The sequence below is a fragment of the Nicotiana tabacum genome, chromosome 8 (genome assembly GCF_000715075.1).
Source record: "Nicotiana tabacum cultivar K326 chromosome 8, ASM71507v2, whole genome shotgun sequence".
Classification (NCBI taxonomy): Eukaryota; Viridiplantae; Streptophyta; class Magnoliopsida; order Solanales; family Solanaceae; genus Nicotiana; species Nicotiana tabacum.
Genome location: NC_134087.1, coordinates 149,217,581 through 149,238,954, shown reverse-complemented (window position 1 = coordinate 149,238,954; position 21,374 = coordinate 149,217,581). Strand labels below are relative to the sequence as shown.

At 39.2% G+C, this 21,374-nt stretch overlaps 1 protein-coding gene across 2 annotated transcripts; it reads right to left on the bottom strand.

The window, feature by feature from the left end:
• Positions 1-1,220: 1,220 nt before the first annotated feature.
• LOC107785352 (lysine-specific demethylase ELF6) lies at positions 1,221-19,923 on the bottom strand. Of its 2 annotated transcripts, XM_016606635.2 has the most exons (7): positions 18,361-19,923; positions 14,288-14,366; positions 14,075-14,142; positions 6,301-6,451; positions 5,173-5,726; positions 3,563-3,853; positions 1,221-3,419 (listed from the first exon to the last, which is right to left on the bottom strand). In XM_016606635.2, exons 1-7 carry the CDS (start codon positions 19,499-19,501, stop codon positions 1,432-1,434), a joined length of 4,272 nt encoding a protein of 1,423 aa, XP_016462121.1. In that variant the 5' UTR covers positions 19,502-19,923; the 3' UTR covers positions 1,221-1,431. The 2 variants fall into 2 exon arrangements, with proteins under 2 accessions (XP_016462121.1, XP_075075863.1); XM_075219762.1 differs by lacking the exons at positions 14,075-14,142; positions 14,288-14,366 and having other exon boundaries at positions 18,361-19,776.
• Positions 19,924-21,374: the final 1,451 nt, after the last annotated feature.

The window sequence follows — 21,374 nt, the reverse complement described above, 5'->3', positions numbered from 1 at the left end:
GCGCCAATGACTATCACTGCCTCGCATGATCGGGAGATTGGGGCGATCATAAATTACCAGGCCAGACGAAAACAAGGGCAAAAAGCCACCGCTATGTTCCTCGTCCATTGGAAAGGGCAATCACCGGAGGAGGCCACGTGGGAACAATATCAAGACTTGTGGCAATTCAAAGATAAGATCCAAGAATTTATGCAGCAGCATTGCGCCGCGGTCGTCGCAATATTGGGAGGGGGAGAGTGTGATGACCTGCCATGTCATCATGCCACATAGGAACCATTTGGCTTATATTAATGTCATGTGGAAGCTTACATAAGAAGAAGGCTAGCATTTGTGAGAAGATTCTAGACAAGTATGAACATTTCCTTAGGAAGAACCTAGATTCTTATGGATTTGCTAGGAAAGTCTTTGGAATCTTCTAGGCTTGTAGAGAATTCTAGAGAAAGCCCTTATCTTGTAAATATCAAGGACTTGTGTAATAATTAATATTTACACACTAGCCCCTAGGAGACCGGTATATAAAGGGACTATTCATTTGTAATTCACCAAGCAAACAATTCAAGTTCTCTCTAATACAAGGCTTCATTTAACAATTCTCTTGTGTTCTTTCTTCCATTCTCTTAGCGATTTTGAGTGTAGTAAGGTTGACTTAACATAGCAAGAACGTGAGCAGGTTGTGCAAGATCGTGAGCGAGTTGTCAAGTGCCGCACGTGTACTTAGTTAACAACTAAAGACGTGACATAAAGCTCTAGATGACCTATCGGGTCATCACAAGTAAGAACTGTAAGAACAAACTAAAAATAGAGTAAATTGGTTCACTTCGGAAGTATTATTACAGAAAAGAACATTCACGTGTAAAGGTGAACGGCATATTGGTCGTTCCTCATAAAAGTATATATTATATATGCCACATTTTCAGAATTGTGTAACGTTGTTAAAAGTTCTATATGTTTGAAAACCAGAAAAGAAACAAGTTAGAAAGCATGTCAAACTTATGATGATCCCCCTTAAGAAACCACAAAAGTTCTTGGAAAAGTTAGAAATCAATATTCAGACAGGTTCACACTAATCATAATTTCTCCACAAATTCACATGATGGAAAATCAGACCATCACAAGCTGCAGATTTCAGCTTGTTGAATTCTATATGGTCATTATTAACTGTCCAGCATTATCAAAGTACCATGAGAGGGGCCTTGTCCCCTAAGACCTTTCATACGAAATTTGAAAGAATGACATGCAATTTTATATTTAAAATTGAAAATTAATCCTGAAAACAGGCACTCTACAAACGAAGAACACTACTCCTACCCATGCTAAAATGACAAGAGCGCATTAGTTTACATGATTCTTAAGATTGTCTTTCAACCCTTGAATCCGCACTCTAGCAGTCGAGTTAAATGGTATATTACACAACCAACCTGATTATAGTAACTAACATCTGTTGGCCGCTTCTACATAATGACCAGTTTTCCGTCTATGCCGACTATAATCTGATACAAACCTGAAGGTGAGTCCACAACCCTCAACCTTGCACTTATATGGCCGCTCCCCAGTATGCACACGCAAATGTTCAGTCCTTGCCCAGGCCCACTTGAATGTCATGGTGCAGCCTTTCCACGGACATCTGAGGGGCCTATCATTTTCATGAACGCGTTGATGAACCAGAGCATATTTGTGGGATGTAAATTTCTTCCCACATCCTTCAATGGGGCAACGATTACGTTTGTGCAGTTGCAGCTCTACCTTTGTTTGGAAACTCATCCGGCAGCCTTCCAGGTCACACCTGTGAGTCCCCTTCCTCTGTAAAGATGTCTTCACCTTCTTCCCCATTGATTTATCCTCCAGAGGTTCCTTAGTATCAACTCTGCTCCCAAGAACATTCTTCCTAGCCCGTGGCCTTAAACCTTCACATGGGCTTTTAACAAAGCCACCAATGCTACATCCATCATATGTTAGGAGTTCTAGCTCACGCCTTCTTTTGCCACCACTTTTTGCAATTGGCCTAGACACTATTGGAGAAGTATCATCATTTGACTCTTTCTTATGCCTCTCGGAGATATTATCACCACTCTGTGAGTGCTTAGGACTCGATGTCTCTCTTGTCACTTTGAGACTTCCTGCTGAGGTGGAAGCTTCTTCTATTGGTGTGACATGGTCAGAGACAGCTATACCTTGATCTGCATTATCAATTTGGATTTTTTGCTCCACGGAGTTGTCCGAAGTCTCATTATCAGATGCCTCGTCACCTGAGCCAGATTGTTCTGGAGATTGATCCTCAATCTGCTCATCACAACTTCTTGAAGGACCATCAGTGCAAGATCCTGAGGAGTTGACAGGCACGGGAGATCTGGTCATAATAGTTTTATCAGCCTCTCCATGATGATCTCTTTCAAAATCTGCTTCCGTCAGATGAGCAGACTTATTTCTGATGCCAGATTCTGTCGTATCCTGATTCTCCCTCAAATTTTCATTATTTGCAGTACTCTGAACCACAGGTATGGTTGTACATGCAGGAGTATTCACATGAGCTACCTCAGTTTCTCCACTAATCTCTGGAGCCGTGGTCTTATGCTCTGCATGGCAATTGTTTGAATTTGTATGACAAGTTTTTTCCTCCATTGAAAACTTCTCAGTAGTACACATTTCAGCCTGGGCCTCACTGAATTCCACCATTACAGAAGAGGTAACAAGTAAATCTGCTTCTTGTGATTCAAGGAGATTTCCATTTTGATCTCTATTTACCAAAAGCATCTCATGTTCGTGATGCAGTCCTGGTTTCCCCTCAGAAGCAGCAAAACAACTTTCCCCTGAAGAAGCCGTGCCTGCATTTTCATCCCTGATGAGAGTACTACTTCCCAATGTTTTTGCATCTGTAAGCAAAACTTCCTCCGTCAAAGCATTAAAAGGATCCACAAAAGCGCTAGTGACCTCCGCACAACTACAAGCCTTAGACTTGTATTTTTTCCTGGAATACTGGATGGTTATATTTCCCTTTCTGGTACTCTGCCTGCCCACTATAGATCCTGAATCAAGTACCTTCTCTATTTGAACATTTGCGAATGGTGGACTTTCTGTTGAATTATTAGACTTCTTCTTTGAGCGTACTTTTCTGGACTGCCACTTGAGATTCAAGGATTCTGAACTAAGAGTTGAATCAGAGAACAATCCACCCAAAGTCAATGCATGTTTTAACTTCTTAAGTGGACAATTCTTTTGCACCTTCACACAGTGCCTTAAATTGATATTTAATTTCAATGTCCAATCTTCTGTACATTTGTCTTGTTCTTCATCCACGATTGCTAGATCAATCAACGAAAGATGTCCTTGAGATGCATTAGCCAGCGTAATCTCATTATATTTGAATGTCGTGCCAATTTCCTCTGCAACAATTGTGGCATGTGAACTGATTTTCTGAAAGTCTACATGAAATCAAAAGTTGCAACAAACATTTTAATACGCCAAAAACTAGCAAAAAGATGAAAACAGATACACTTTAGTAGCTTTTTTTGGGTATTATCATCGATTAGACAATTCAAATGATGTTGTACATGAGAAACGTTACCTGAATGGCAGATCACAAGAACATTTGCTCCACCTTTAGCATGCAGAAGTTCTTCAGTCTGAATTGCATGCTCAAGGCAAAATATCCGTGGTCTCACAAAACTCCTACAAAAATCCCATTCCTTCTCGAGCTCAACTTTTGAAGTCAGAGCTGCATTATCTGTATGTGATGGATTATGAGACTGTGATGTTTGACCCTCATGTGGAGTAACTACAGATTCACTTGGCTGGGAAGACAAAGATACTTCATCATGGTTTAGGAAATGCCCCCCATTTCTTTCCATTCTGTCAACTGCATGAAGAGGAAATTCAGTATTCCACAAGCAAGTCAGTCATTCTGACATATTTGCAATACGTGAATGCTCCCAAAATAGTTAGTGAAGTGAGAATTAACTAGATAGATCGTAGTGTGCAACAACCTGGTCAAATAATGTTAAACTTTGGTGTTACATCATACCAAGTGTCCAGATTGTTAAATAAAATGGACCTTGGGTCTAAGCAAACCCCAAAAACCAGCTCATGAGGTGAATATTACCCAAGGCCATATAAGAAAACAATAGTCCCTTCTCTCAACCGATATGGGATGACATAATATGGGGGCCAGTACTGGGTAAACCAAGAATACAGATGGATCTGGCTATGATACCAAAATAAAATGGACCTTGAGCTAGGAACACACTTCAGCACAGTTATATACCTTTAGGCACAGAGAATGGTCAAATGATGTTAAACTTTCTCTTACATTATACCAGGTGTCCAGATATATACCTTTAGGCACAAAGCAGCAAACCGTACACTTGTCACCATGAAATGCTTAAACCTAAAAAAACGTGAAAACAACTACTTCCATCCAGTGATACAGCTGTCTATTCATTGGAACCAGCTCAACTAAGACTAACCTATTTAAGGTGACTTAAAAAGAGGAATGAAAAATGATAGAACATCTGCTGATTCATGCCGCTGAAGGTAAACCAATATTTCCAGAGCGTATCCTAACCCAATGAGTGGGCCAGCATATGAATATATGCGTATTTTATCACTCCAGGCAGAAATGAAAGTTATAAATCAACGGCTGGAGTTCGTAAACAAACTCAAAGGAAACTCATTACATCGTCTTCAGACTCGATAATTTAAAGGATTAGATCTTTAAACTATGAATGGTGCACAATTAAGATACTTTGATCAGCTTAGAAATGTATTGGTAGTTAGTAAGCAACCACTAACAGCAGCAACAAACTGAAGCAATTCTTTTCTTTGCTCTCTTCTTTTTCTATCAGTAAAAGTTATGTCATTTCTTTTTATCAGTATTCAGCTGAAACAGAAGCAATATTTCTTTTGCACTCCTTGAGTCCTTGAAGGAAAAAACATGTCAAAAGGAAAATAATGATAGAAAGATTAGGGATACATTCTTTGCACCAAAAAAGAGGAAGATCAGAAGAACTCAGTACTGTTGTGTTCAAGGAGTTCGGATTATTTCTCACATGTTGATCAGACACAGGAAGTTTCACAAATCAATTTGCAGAACTTTTTACAAGTAATAAAAGCAGGGCATTTAATAACGATAACAGACAAACTCGGCACCAGGAAAAATAGTTATAAAGGGTCTCCTACCTCTATTATAGTCCTCAATCATGCCCCTAAGATCTGAATGGCAATCCGACTCCACATGTTTCACCGCTCCAGAATCTTGTTTATTCTGAAAATCCTCTGGGAAAAGGTGTTCCGCAGCCTTTTTCGATGGTTGCACCAGAGCCATAAATGGAAAACCAAGAATCCCACAAGCTATACAGGGTAATGTCCCCGAATCGACTTCAAAGTCACATGACACATCATCATCCACATAGAAGTCACTGTAATTATCCATGTATAAGCTCATCTGGTCTAATAGATCCTGACTATCGATATTGTCAGACTGATCATTCCCTCTAGAAGCATCCACACTAGCATGCTTGTGCAGTTCAGATTCTTTACCTGAAGACGGCAGCATATCCACATCCCACAACACTGCATTGTCAGAAAAGCTTTTCTGAAGCAAAACTTTTACCAGGTCATTCTCTTTTTCTATATCTTCCAGGAAGGCTTTCTTTACCAGAAGCTCCTTTTCTTCCTTCTGACGATCTCTCAGACGAGAGGTTCGCACCCCAGGTAGCAAGGACCTTGGCACACTGTCATCCAGAAAGACAAAAGTAAAGAAACCAAAAGACATTTATAAGCTTATTAAAATGTCAAAGGAAACATAACCATACAATATTCGTGAGCCTATGTCCCCCTAGACTTAGGTTTTTCATGATTCTTTAACCTGAATGACAGGAAAAAGCAACAAAGTGGAGTACAATAGAGCTGGGATATCCCTGTATCACACATTAACTATCCTGCTTAGTTTCTCAAAAGTTATCCCATTCCACTGCCCATTATATCCGTCATTCCAGGAACAGAAGCAAACAATAGCAACTTTCACCTTTTAAAGTAACAAAAAGGTATACCTTAACCTCATTTACCCACATAACTTTAAACAGATGTCTAAAATTCCAAATCTGACATGAGTAATGTATCGTACACAAGGAAAACCAGATTTGTACAGCTGGAAAAAGGTTCTTAAAATCCAGATCAATAAAAGACAAATTAAGATGACGCCTATAAATTTTCAATCCGAGCACGCAAAAAAAACATATAATTCTCATCTCCTAGAGGGGATATGTTGGGCTGATCCACAAATGCAACAAGAGCAGATGAGCAGACCTTGAAACAAAAGACATGGTCAACAGATAAAGCAACTGCTGATGAGATAGCATAGGCAGATAGTTCATGGCAGCCCGACGAACAGCAGCTTCTTTGGCAACTGTAAGCCACTGTGGAGTACCGAAGTTGGCAGCCTCGCCACAATTGAAGCCTGCATTTAAAGTGAATATTTGGAAACTAGGATTAAAAAGTTAAAAGTCATGTGTTTGCCAATACAACATGTTTCACTTCATACTGCACCACTTAACACAAGAATTTGGGAGGAGAGGCAAAATAAAATAAAGCTGGCAATCAACTAGAGTAAAGGATCCAGACTCACAAGCAACTGAAACAGAATTTCTTTTATATAAGTCAAAATATTTATTGGACATCTTACCCAAGTCTGTGTCATCTTTACATGTGCGTATGCTATTAAGCTCCCAAAAATTCCATCCGGCCATCTTTACAGTAATGAATGTTTTCATTCCATCAAAATACAACATAATTAGTACTTTCCTTATAAATCTCAGTATTTCTTTAAAACTTCTATGATTCTTTTCTCACCAAATTGTCCAAAACAAGCAAATAGGAGCTGTCTTTCCCAGCACCTTTTTCCTACCTTCCATCCTCCAAGTTTGTCATGGCTTTCTAGGAAGATAACCAAACCAAATATTGAATATCTTAAGGCCCACAATTTGTTCCAAAGTTGCAATATATACTTCGTAATGTAATAAAATTTGCTGCATCATCTCCATGCATCTTATACATGCAAGACCAATTTACGACCGCTTGTTTTCTTTTCCTCAAGGTAGGATACTGACCCACAATGCACACCAGCAAAGAGCATTCTTAGTGCTCTAGTTTCCTTATTAACTTCCATGTGCTTGAAATCACCTCCATTGATCAAGTGATTGTAGCATGTTTACCCAGAAAAAATTTAGTCCTTGTCCCTCTCATGCCCACCCCCCCCCCCCCCCACCCCCCCAAAAAAAAAAAAATTTGTATATGCTATATCTATGTATATTCTAAACTAAACCTTCCACTTCATCCCTTTCTCAATCTTGAACAGGCCTTCTAAAAGACATCTTTCAAGGAATTCATTCCTGTTTTTTCTAATTATTTCGGCTACTTTGGCGTCCTTGACCATAGTTACAGTGAATGCGCTACGGAATTCAAGAACATTTGGCCTCTACACCATGTATTTAGCCACAAAAGAATGTGATTTCCTATTTTCCACTGTGATTCTCTTTTGTGAATCTAATGAATGTTAAAAACAGTTTTCCTTCCCCTTCATGAATTTCTTCCACACGCTTAAACCAAATCAAGAATTGGCTACTTTTATGACGGCTGGTTGCTACCTTACCACTAACCTTCCTCCTTTATCCGGGTTTAGGACAACAATGTGAGCAAGCTCACACGGCAGTTTCTCGAGAGGGAACGAGGTATATTTAAAATCATATGTAGTTGTCCTGAAAGACCTATGATTTCTTAGTCTCTACACCATGTATTTAGCCACAAAAGAATCTTATTTCCTATTTTCCCCTGTGACTCTAAATTGTGAATCTAATGAATCTTAAAAACTATTTTCCTTTCCGCACATGAATATCTTCCACACGCTTATACCATATCAAGAATTGGCTAGTTTTATGATGGTTGGTTGACAACCCTACTACAATCCTTCTCTTTTATTCGGGCTTAGGACGACAATGTGAACAAGCTCACACGGTGATTTCTCAAGAGAGGAGCATAGAAGAAAGTTGTATTGAAAAGACCATTGATTTCTTGGAAGCCATGCTGAGTTGCAAACTTTGTGTAAAATAAGGCATAGTAAAAGAAAAGATCTATATAGGCAATACAAATTAATTGGGAATATTGATTTACTCATGTTAATATGTGTACTTTTCCCCCACTTATAGGTATTCACTAGGGTGGTTGTTGTTGTCGCAATATGTGTACTTTAAATCCTGTACTTTCTAGGAGTCATTTAGTCCTATCGGAGATTTTAATGACACAAGAAAATATAAAGAATTTTTTTATTTTGTATAATGTTGGCTTGAGCTGAATTAATGGAAAAATATGGTTAGCAATAATTCATATAGCTGCTCAATTTGTTTGAGATTAGGGGTTATTGTTATTGTTGTTGCTTATAGTATATGAGGTTGTAACGTCTTCCTAAAGCCAATAATGCGCATGGTATCAATATTTTGTACACATCACCTCTTACATGGTACATACTTATTTCATTTGTGAATCTGTCTAATCACTTTCTCAAGACGGCTTGATTGATTAACGAATTGGCATTCATGGAAACCTCATTCTCCTACTGGTAGCATACTAGCATCACCATCTCCATCCAATCAAGCATACTTTTCATTCCTGTTTGCTCCATGCCGCTATCTCATAAAGTTATCCATCAGCTTTTCCTAACTTCTTAATAATTGATAATAGAATGAGAGAGACATAAATTATGTTTATACGTTGCATGTTTGATAGGGCCGATTTTATGGGAGTAACCTTCAAATTTTTCAGTTAAATTTGCTAAGCCACTATGTTCAATTAGAATCACTGCCTCTCTCTCTCTCAACTTACCATCAGCAAAGAGCCCAAATCGCAGTATCTCTCCATCAACGCCGGCGACCACATATAAGGGTTTCTCTCCTCCTCTACCCCCCCCCCCCTTCCTCTCGTCAGTTTCTTTCTCCTTCTTCTTTTGCCTCCTGTTCCCGCTCTCTCCTCTCTCCTTCTCTCTCTGTCGCCTCTGTTTTCCCTCTTGCTGGTGGAAGTTCGGCGACGAGACTGTCAGCGCCGGCGGTGGTCTGCCTCTGTTTTCCCTCTTCCCCCTTTCCCGGTTGCTTCTTTCTCTGTCTCCCTACCCCTCTCCCACTCTCTCTTTCTAGTGTGTGGGTGTAAAAGGCAGCAGATTCCCGGCGACCTAGCCATAGCCCGGACCGCGGGTAGACTGCAAAGGCGGGATCGACGGGTTAGAGTGCCTCCGGCCAACCAGGTTCTATCGTCCCTTTTCCTGTTCTTTTCTATTTTTGGATATTGGTCAACATTGTTATTCATCTGTTGTGTTAATTCTTCTACTGTTTAGTATTTTTTTTGGGGAGTCTTCGTGTGGTTGTATTCTTGCTTAGTTATTTTACCATTTGTGTTCTTCTTCTTGAGATTGAGTAGAATGTGGTTGTGTTCTTGCTTAGTTATTTTACCATTTCTTCTTGTTGAGATTGAGTAGAATTTTTATTCTGTTATTAACCATTTCTACTGGGTATTCTGGAATAAATTGCATTCACTTTATTCCCCGTTTCTTGTTGTGTCCCTTTATTTAGGTACTTCTATATATCGTGTTTTATTGAAATTAGGAGTACTGTAGTAATTAGGGACTTGTTATTTGGGCTATAGTGGCTGTGGTGAACAATGGTATAGTAAGATCATGTCCTTGAGTGGGGCAGGGGGTGGGGGGCAAGGGTAGTAACGGGGGTAAGGGAACCTCTAGATTGAGTCCTGGAACATAGGGACTTTGACTAGGAAGTCTATAGAGTTAGCTAAGATTCTCCAGAAGAGGAAAGTCAACATAGCTTGTGTCCAGGAAACTAGATGGGTGGGGAATAGGGTTCGGGAGGCAGACGGGTTTAAGTTGTGGTACTCGGAGGGTGAGGGGGAAGAATGGGGTAGGCTTACTAGATGATAGGAAATATAGAGAGCTAGTGATAAAGGTTAGGAGAGTGAACGACAGGTTGATGGCTATTAAAATAGTTGTGGGAGGGCTTATTTGAACATTATTAGTGCTGGTTTGGACGAGGAGGTTAAAAGGCGTTTTTAGGAGGACTTGGATGGGTTGGTACGGGGAACTCTGCCCACCGAGACGCTTATCATAGGAGGAGATTTTAATGGCCACATTGGGACGTCGTCTGGGGATTACGACGGGGTACATGGCGGCTTTGGTTTTGGAGACAGAAACGTAGGAGGAACTTCGTTGTTGGAGTGTGCTAAAGCCTTTGATTTGGTGATTGCTAACTCGTGTTTTCCCAAGAAAGAGGAGCACCGGGTCACCTTCCAGAGTACGGTGGCCAAAACCCAAATTGATTACATCCTACTTAGGAGGTGTGATAGAGGTTTATGCACGGATTGCAAGGTCATCCCAAGTGAGAATCTCACGACGCAACATAGGCTATTGGTTATGGATTTGGCGATCATGCGGACAAGGAAAAATAGGGTAGTGTAAGGTCTACCTAGGATCAGGTGGGGTGCCTTGACTAATGACAAAGCTTAGGAGTTGGGGGAGAAGCTACTGGCTATGGGGGCCAGGAGGAGTAGTAGGGACGCGATTTGCATGTGGACTATGACAGCGAGCTATATTAGAGAAGTTGTGAGAGAGGTGTTAGGGGTCTCAAAGGGTTTCTCTAGTGGCCGCAGGGGGGACTGGTGGTGGAATGAAGAGGTCCACGAAAAAATGGAAGCCAAGAAGGCAGCATATGTGAAGCTTACAGAAAGCATAGATGAGGTGGAGAAGAGGGCCAATAAGGAGTGGTACAAGGAGGCTAAGAAGGAGGCTAAGTTAGTAGTTACTGCGGCTAAAACCGCATTGTTTGAACGTCTGCATGAAGACTGAAGAGCTTGGGGAGAAAGGCGGGGATAAGAAGTTGTACAGATTGGCCAAAGTGAGAGGAAAAAAAAGGCACGTGACCTGGATCAAGTGAGGTGTATAAAAGACGAGGAGGATGGAATTTTGATGGATGAGGCACAGATTAGGCGGAGATGGCAGCCATACTTCCATAAACTTTTGAATGAAGGGAGGATAGGAATATTGTGTTGGGTGATTTGGAGCACTCCGGAAGTCATCGGGATTTTGGGTACTGTAGGCGCATTAGAGTAGGGGAGGTCGAGGGGGTAATGCGAAGGATGAGCAGGGGTAGAGCAACCGGTCTGGAAGAAATCCCTGTAGATAAATGCTATTTTCTTCAAGTTTACCCTAGTTTTAGTTATGATTTCAGGAACCAAATTGTATCTCGTCTCGAATTTTTCCATCCGTCGTGATCAAAGTGCCCAAATCGTTTGACTAGATCCGGTAAGGATATCATACCACAAGCACACTAGTGTGGTGTCGGCACGGGTGCGAAACCTATATTGCCGTATCGGAGCAACTTAGACTATAAGTTCTACGAGCATTGGACATTAATGAAAAACTTAGTTCCTCGTCCCCATCCAAAGCCAACTATTTGAGACTTTTGCCTCCTCTTTTCTGCTACCGATCCCGCTTTCGAAGTTGTCTTTGAATTCCAATCCCCCCTCCCCTCCCCTTCTATTTGCAGCTATGATTTTCAAGTCAACTCGCACACATCCCAACTAATCTAACGGGTTCCCACCTCTTTTTCGATAAGATATCACGCTAATCTTTCTTCTGCAAAATGCAGTTAGTTCCTGGAAGAAAGTCGATTTACTTGTCTTCATTCTACCAAACACATCTCTCACTTCCATATCTTTAAATCATATTTCAATAATCTTAGCTTCTTGACCTCTAAAACTTGGGTCACCTTCCCACGAATTGATATCTCATTGTGCCCTCACCATCACCCTGAGACCTTCATACAGAACCCACATGTTCTTAAACCTAACAAGATTTGTTTTCCTAGATCATTTGTATATAGAGAAAATTGTTAACTGTGAATTGGAGATCTCTAATGTGGAACTACAAGCATAAACTCATATGTCAAAATAGACTAAGAAACGATGTATTTTACATATCGGAGAGTAAGATTGAATCAGTGTTTGGAAAAGCGATCGCTTCGTCGCTTTAAGCGCGAAGCGGCAAGGCATCGCTTTTTACTGCCTGAGGCGATACGATCGTGTGAAGTGCACGCTTCAGTGAAAAAAGCGACAAGGCGACGAGGCGACGAAGCGAGTGAAGCGATCGCTTCTGTTAAAAAATCGCAGCTAGGCCCTTTTTACAAAAAAAAAGAAAGATTGAGTTTGTTTGTAAATTAACAAAACAGACCCCTAAGCTCGCTATTACAGATCCTCGACAAAACAGAGTGTAAACAGACGCCTTCTCTCTTCTTCATCGCAAAACTAGGGCTTCTGCCATTTCTTCAGTCCAGGTAAATTCTTCTTCTCCTTCTTATTTTTTTCTTTCTTCTTTCTTTCTTCTTCTTGTCCAGATTCTCCTTTTTTTCCTTCTTTATTCCTTCTTCTTCTTCTGTTCTCTTTTTCACTTTTTCTCGTCCAGCGTCTGCACAGCTAAGGCAGGCGTTGTTTTCTTTTTTCCCCCCTTTTATTCTTCTTAATTTTAATATGTATTTTAGTTTATAAAATTACTTATTATATAAATGTGTAATATTTTTCGGTTTATTTGATTTTTTAATGTGTATTTCAGTTTATAAAATTAATTATTTTATATATATATATATATATATATATATATATATATATATATATATATGTTATATTTTAGTTTATTTGATTTTTTTAATGTGTATTTCAGTTTATAAATTAATTATTATATATATGTTATATTTTCAGTTTGATTAATTGTAAAATGTATTTCAGTTTAGAAAATTAATTATTATTATTATTATTATATACACATTATATTTTAGTTTATTTGATTTTTTTAATATGTATTTCAGTTTATAAATTAATTATTATATATATTATATGTATTTTAAGAATTGCGCTTCACTTCAACGAAGCGTGCGCTTCGCTTTTGAAGCGAGGCGAGCCCATGTCGCTTTTTTGCGCTTCGCGCTCTCAAAAACACTGGACTGAATACATGCACCGGAAGTTTAATCAGCATGAGAAGGGCGAAGTTGAGGTGAGACTAGATGGGATTGCGGTGCCAAAATGCAAACAATATAGACATCTAGACTCGTTATTTCAAGATAATGAAATGATAGATGAAGACATTACTCATAGAATAAAAATCGAATGGTTGAAATAGAGAAGTGCCACTAGGGTATTATGTGATAGAAGGATGCCTACCAAACTGAACGGTAAGCTTTATAGAGCAGCTACAAGACCAACAATGTTATATGGTAGTGAAAGTTCAGCTGCCAAAGTCCAACATGTCCACAAGATGAGTGTTGCAGAGATACGGATGCTAAGATGGATGTGAGGTCGTACAAAACTAGAGAAGCTTAGAAATGACCACATTTGTCAGAAGTGCAAGTAGCATGCATTGAGGATAAAATGAGAGAAGGTCGCTTGAGATGGATTGGTCATGTCATGCTTCGACCTTCAAATGCACCGGTCCATAGGTGTGAAACTATGCTGAGTGGAGGTATTAAAAGAGTGGGGTAGACCTAAAATCACATGTAAGGAAGTTGTCTTGAAAGACCTACAAATTCTTGAAATCAATGCAAACTTAGCTAAAGATAAATTAACACGGGAAAAAAAGATCCATATAGGGTATACCTACTAGTTGAGAATAGGATTTAGACTTGCTAGAGAGCTTCTAATATTACTATTATTATTGCTATAATTTTTATATCTATTGGATATATGTGTGTTTTTTTTGTGTGTGTATATATATACACATTCATTTTCACTTTTATTTTATTGTGGTATGATGACGATTGGGTTGAACTAATAAAAAGGAAGTAAAGATTCATAAAGCTTACCCCAACTTGTTTGGATTTGAGGCGTTGTTGTTGTTAGAGTCATCAAGGGGTGGAGAAAGGAATTTAGTTAACTCATTAAAGGGAAAGATCACAATCAAATCAGCACAACAGCTATTTCTGCATAAATTGTTGAAGCTATCATAATAATAACTTCAATTTAGAAGATCAGAAGCAATTACCATGGCTGAAACCTATATGGTAGGCCCTCGGAAAAGTGACAACAAATTCACCAGGATTCTGTACCAATCTATGAAAAAAAGAGCACATATAGTAGAATGTTAGCAATATTAAAGAAAATTAGGAATTGCCACACAGGAGACCCCCACTTTAGTTCCAGAATATAATCAAGAGAATACAAAAAGTTAAAGTAGGATCAGACAAAAGGAAACCACCTGCAGCAGGGGATGCCTGATGCTACAACAACTTCAGGTGATAAAAGAGTGGTCTTCTCGCCCAATAGCGTAAGAGCAGCTGGAGAGTAAAATTATATTTATTGGATCTGAGAACTACAAACTTTTCAGAGCAAAAACTCCCAAATATCTCTATTTCAATGTCAACAAGAGAGTTGCCAGATGATTAAAGCCAAAGATCTATATATAAATGACACAAATTGAGCAGGCATATGAAAATTGTTTCCTTCAATAGAAATTAAACTAAGACTTGAGAAGGACAAGTTACCAGAATGTCAAGTATAATCACAAAAGACTGAACATCTGTAGCAATTCAGAATAAGTAATACAGGAAACAGGATCACTTCTTAAGGAACTTTGGAAAGAAACTCATACCCTTCACTCGAACATTTACTTTCTAACGTATGAAGAGATAGTTAGAGAGCAAATGCATGTTAAACCCCCTACCATGGCTAGTATCTCATAACTGCCAGCATACCATGCCTAAACAAATACAAAATGAACATGACTGCCAAAAGGCTATATAAAATGCTTAAACAATAAGTGCATGATAACATTGTATATCATTTTTTTGAGAAGGAAACAATTTTGTTTATATATCAACTGCACCAAGGAGGTGCGGTCTTTCAAATTACAAAACATTGTATATCATCTACGCAGCAACGTTTCCTTCTCCCTTTTGGAATGGTGGCTCCAGTTTCCAGAACATGAGGGGGGGATTTTTCTTAATTGATATGGCAAAGCCACCTCCTAAGCAGGAGCGCAATAGTATCTTTTTCACGCTTTACTCCCTTGTTCGCCCAAACATCCAATGTCATGGTTGGAGGTGGAGGACTCTACCACTAAACTATTCCTTCCTTGTCGACAAGATGAGAAATATACAGAGACAACAAGCAAGAGTAAGGATTTTGGTGGCATTTGACCTCACAGATGAGAGAACCAGCAAAGGAAACATCAAAGAGAAGAAGACTACGGAAACAAAATTCCATTTCTCTCGAGGTATTAGGGAGTACATTACCGGAATTACCCCAAATAAATTCCCTCTTCTCTCTCGTTGTTGTTCTTTAAAACCTTTTGCAGAATGAAAATAGTTATTAATAATAAATTCTTCAAAGATATTTTATGCTAACTATCAAATTAAACTCCTTAAATAAGTACTCTATACATCTATACATCGTTAGTGCAACTAAAAAAAAATTGACGAAGAATGGAGAGAAAAAGGGCAAACTAGAATCTTCTTCAAGCGAGGGCGCCCTATGCTACGCCCCTTAATGAGTCGAATGGTACTTCGACTTTCATGTGATTCTGACAGCCTGCATGGATCCCATGAGACCCGCCGACGATTACCATGAAATTTTTTGGTGTATTTACAAAAAAGGGGAAGATCGAGAAAAGAGACCGCAACCAAAAAGAAAAGCTCATGGCAAAAATCTCTTGAGGCACCTATAAAGGGAACCCACAATTGGATTCTTCAGGTGCTCGTTAACTTCTTGCCTTTACTCCTACAAAATGTCATGCTTTCAACTTCCCATTTAGGACCAGGCTAAGTCATTATTCATTTTCTAATATGAATATATCATATAGGCTTTTTAGCATGGTTATAATTTTTTTCAATCAAGTAATAAGATTTATTAACAATAAGCAAAAACCACTCGTATACAAGAAGTATAACAAAAAGTAATAAACCTTATAGAAAGAGATAGTTTTCTACAAACGACATCCAATCTTCTATACCTACAATAACTTCGTGAGTTCACCAAAAGGAAATAAGGGACAAGAGGTTGGTCCTTAAGTGTACAAAATTCTTCTCTATTCCGTCAAAAGTCCTCCTATTTCTCTCTCTTCAAATGGTCCGCAAAAGTGCTAGTAGAGCAACACTCACGCCCCAACATGACTCATAATTCCCCGCCTAAACATTTTTCATTGTCATCAGCTAGCCTCAGTCCCAAACTAGTATGAGTCGTCTATACGAATCCTCAGTATCCATTCCGCTAAATTTTCAGCATTTTGGAGGTTTATCATAATTGGACTATTTTTTACACTGACACACAATCACTTCAATCTCCTATACACTACTTTCAATGAAAGAAAGACTGTACCGGTGCAATAAGTAAGATTTCTACATAAAGAGCATATATTATACACAAGTACAAAATTTCAAATAAACCCAGCATTCTTTATGAAGAGCATTATGTCCTCTATATTGACTGAATTATCAAATTGCTCCAAAAGTAATAAAAATAAAAAGTCCCACTAACTTTTACAAGAGTATTTCAACTCTTTAAATGCTCTTCTTTTTCATATTATCCACATGAGCACCAAAAGAGCTATTCCCCATGTTCCTCTTCTCAGCTCTTCATTTCCACCCAATAGCATGTCAGTGATAGATTCAAGATCATCCATTTAACTCCAGTATTCCACAATATACACCATAGCCTACATGTGAATGTCACCTTTGTCATCTATATTACTTATATTGCTTTCGGGAAAGAGTCTCTCTTTCCCTCTACCCTATTAGAGTGCTGATTGGTTCCTTGATAACTAATTGGTTAGCTTTTATGAGGAGGTTAACTTGTTAGGTTTTTCTAGGAAATCAAAGTTTTCTTTTGTAAATCAATTTAAGTTGTTCAAATCTTGCCCCAGACAAAATCCTAGTATTTAAGTGGAGAAGCGTAAAGGGGCAGGCCCGTTATCCACCAAACTTCGAACCCTACACTAGTAGCCCTCGAATTACTAGGTTATCAAGACAATACATTTTAACTTATTCAATGTAGGATAGCACAACTTTAAAAAGAAACTTTGAAAATCCTTAAAAGAAGGAAAGCCCACAAGTTAGATATACAGGCAACTTACTCAAGTATAAGTAGTTTTGGCATTCAAGTTGGAAATTGCAAAAGCTTTATGTCCTAAATTTACTTTAATTTAATATATTGACAAGTACTTCAAAGTAGGAACCAAGATCGCTTTGAGTTAAATACTAGTGTAAGTTGTTTCCTTAAAAGAATATTAGTGTAAGTTGATTCACAGGATCATATCCCAAAATACGGCTTGCAGTATAACAGTTTCCCAAGAAGGAGAAAACAGAATAGATATGCCAAGCTACAAAAACAAAGAGGGAAAACAATGGATATGCTGAGCTACAAAAGCAAAGGAGGAAAACAACAAAACAAGGTTTTCTCCAATTGCACTAAATAAGGGACAATGGTGAGGAGAAACAACTCATACACCTAAATGTTACAAGAAACCCAACAATCAAGGATGGGGTTAAGGAGCTGCTGGCTGCAATTTTCTAGGTCAATGCACTTTGAAGGGAGGCATTCTTGAAGAAGGGAGAGATACTCCACCAGATACCAGTCAAAATCAATTAAAACCATGTTTGAGAGGGGCAAAAAGGGAAAAACAGTTGGAAAAAGAATGAAAAGAAAGTGACAAAGAGGCTGGATAACTTTTGCTATGATGAAAGGATAGACTCTAGATAACTTACAAAACAAGAAGAAACTTCTAATGGGAAGAAAGAGGGAGATCCTAATTCTGAATATGTTCCTATTACTTGCTGCTTTCTTCATAGTAAACAGGATATAGCCACTTCTGTAGATGATTGAATGGGGTCTGGAAGCTAAACACAAAACTATTTGCAAATGGCGTTATCAACCATATTTCTGAATAACATCTTGAAAACTTTTCCAAAAAGAAGTGCAACACGGCAAAGAACAAGCTTCCATGGGTTAAAAATATATAAATTCTGAAAGCAATGGACAGTTATACAGCGACTAACATACATCTCAGGAAATCTTTCCAAATGGCAATAGCATATAGAGCAATGACCAAGGACAGTTATTGTGTAAAGAAAAGTATAAGCATAACCCCAAGGTTACCAACTATGATATAACCTTTCCAAAGAGAACTAATTCTTCCATCTTTTTGTAAGATTACAAGAAATGAGAGTTTGAAACATTTCAAGAAGCTAAAGAATAAAAGAAAAGAAAATATTCCTTTCTTTCTTTTTCTTCTTTGATAATTTTCATCACATCATCGACAAAATAATATATCCATACCTAATCGATCAGTATTTCCTCCATAAGCATGATGACGAATGACTTCTTCAAAATTAAATGCATAATCTCCTGGCACAGCATACCAAGTCTTAGGGGATCCCGTATGAAGAAAATTCAAACTATGAAGCTCGTGATCCTCAACATGCCAAGCAAACCAGCTAAACAACATCCCTATATAGACCATAGGAGAAGTAACACCGGGGATATCATCTGGCATGAAGCGAGTCAGTGACCCAGGCGACCGTGCAATTACTTGCAAATTCCAAGGACTGTTTGAAAGGTTCCAACCAGCACTACCTTCCATTGCACCAGCATTACTACAATCTTTTGGCCTAAAAAGGGACGAGTTTGTTATTTTCTTTGATGGAGGGGTCAACAAAGAAGCGGATCGTGTCTCTACGCTATGACATGGACTTTTGTCCGCACTATTACCAGAAGTACCTACTCCATCATTCTTATAACTAGAATTTCGTCGCCTATTTCTATCGGGAATTGTCCTCTTCCCCCTCCTTCTCCTCCTGCGAAAATAATGAAAGTGTCCCTCAGGATCCCCAAATGCAGAACCGGGCACATCATTTGCATACTCCACGTAGATAGGGTCCTCGGAAGCCCTCTTCCAAAACATTGCCTCCACAACTAATGGAGAAAGCTCCTTAACCACGCCCAATTGACTCCTAGCAAAATTCTTCGATTTGGCTTCAAACTGCTCTAATGTATAAACTTCTCCACTTTGCCACACTTGCTTCTGAGCTCCCAATATTTGAAAACCAAATTCCCTTTTTATCTTCTTCTTTTCACTACGCCCCAATTCTTGATGCCGCGTGGTAAAAACTGCCCTAAATTCTCCACCATCAACATTTCCCTCATCCTCACCACTTGTTGTAGACGAAGTATCACGATTGGCATTCAAACCCAACTCGGGGCACTTGGATAGAGATTTATTCAAGTTATGAACCACATACTTCTTTGAAGGTTTAGGCAATGGTGGAATCACCTTGCAAATACCAAAAGCACTAGCTTCCTTCTCAATTTTGGATATATAAGCAATGGGGTCAGCAAATTCAGTATCAGTAGGTCGAAATTCAGGTGCCAGGGGCAACCTTTTAAGCCATTCTGGTATATCCACACACTTCATCACCATTCAACAGAGAGTACCATAACCACAATAACTCATGAGAATATTGAATTAATTAACCACCCAAATAAACACCCTAAAATCTACAGGCTAAACGAGTGAGTTTACACAACTACAAAACCCTAATTTGAGCTTCTGTTCCTCCGAAAAAATGCAGGAACTGGAAAAATGTAAAGGCGCGACGTATGCTAGACAGTGAACCTGAAACTTGAATTAAACTTCGAGGGCAATCTTCAAAACGATGAGTGAGAAAAAAGCCAAAATCCCCAAACATTGTTGTGTCCAGGTTATAACGGACAGTTTTGACTCTTGAAGATGCGTAATATAGCACTTTTAACCACCATTTCCTTAACCTACGCCAGGTGGGATAAGGCGCACAGCAGCACCGACGTCAGCGGGACATATGGTTGGGTCCAACGGACCAAAGTAGGTACCTTGGCGGGCGATTTGCATATATACTTAGTTTTAGGGTTACTATTGTAGGGAGCAAAATTGGCTAATATTAAATGACTAAATGGTAGCACGACACGTGGAGCCGGAGATATACGGATGACAAATCGAGTAAGGACTAAAGACCAGGGACAACAACTGCAGTCGGTATCGGATTGACCCGGAAGGGAGCGTAATCAACGAGAGCGGGTCGAATGTTTGTCACCAGATGACATTTAATGAAGAATATTCCCTAGTATTCAATAGGCAGCTGTTGCAGAGAATTTTGGCATTCATGATCTGTCATTACACATTCATCAATGACCCCTTTTATTGTCATTTAAGAGGGGGTTGATCCTAGGATCTTGTTTCCTAGGTATAGCTATAAATAGTGACTTCAACAACCACTGTAGAGAGACGAAATCTCTGGCAAAACTTATGCTATACTTTATTCTCAAGCTAAATAGTACAACTTTACTTTCTGTCTAATATTGCTCTTACTTCTGTCCTCGGAAGCATTCCTTCCGGAGCCAGGCCTACCATTTCCTTTGATTTTAACGCTAAGTCTTATTTTGAATTTATTTTATTTATCATTTTGGATTAAATCAGTTCTCTTGTCTATAAACCACGTAATAAATTCAATTGTACTATTTTACGGGTAAATAGTTTGGCGCCTACCGTGGGGCTTAGACAGTTGCGTAATTGAGTTGATCCTTGCATCAATTAGTAACTTGTTTGATTCTTTGTTTCATAGAAAAAATAAAAAATGGCAGTTAACGATGTCAACATCACACACAATGTTGAGGCGCACAAAAATCTGTCTCAAGATGAGAATTCAATCAATGACACCCGCAACGAGGGGGATGTGGCAACTCCAATCCATGGTGACAATATCCCCGACATGTGCGGAAGCTAACTCCCGATGATGCGGAGGACGAACACATTGTGGAAATGGTAAGGATCTTGAGAGAGTAACAGAAAATCATCATGGGCCATCTCTCAAGGCAGGACCAAGTCATGATGAAGTTGAATCAAGCATTATCAGGTGCTTCCAACAACGCGAATGGAAGAGGTCCAGTTCCTCCCAGCGCTTTTGCAAATCAAATAGCTCAAAGAGTTGATAACAACACCCCAAGGAGTGAGGTCGATTTCGACAGAGCTAGGGGTACCGACAGCGGATCCGGTAACGACAACGGTAATGATCCCTTCAAAACTGAACTCATGAGATTTATGAGGGTGATAAACGAGCGGATGGAGCAAAATGTGAAGGAGTTTCACGCTCAAATGGACCAGATTCCGGGCGCACCACTAGTGTTGAAGGGCCCAGATTCGAAGAAGTACACCAAGTTGTCGTTTAAGCCGAGCGCAACACCAAAATTGATTCCGAAACGATTCAAGATGTGAGACATACAAAAGTGCGATGGGACTTCAGATCCTCAGGAGCACATCA

Bases quoted from the DNA above. Each gene is read 5' to 3' on its own strand.
- LOC107785352 (XM_016606635.2), bottom strand. From the start codon at position 19,501: ATGGTGATGAAGTGTGTGGATATACCAGAATGGCTTAAAAGGTTGCCC. The intron at 6,452-14,074 runs GTAATTGCTTCT...CTTTAAATGCAG, and splicing joins CCATATAGGTTTCAGCCATG to GCTTCAATTGTGGCGAGGCT. The intron at 5,727-6,300 runs GTCTGCTCATCT...TCTGGATGACAG, and splicing joins ACCATGTCTTTTGTTTCAAG to TGTGCCAAGGTCCTTGCTAC.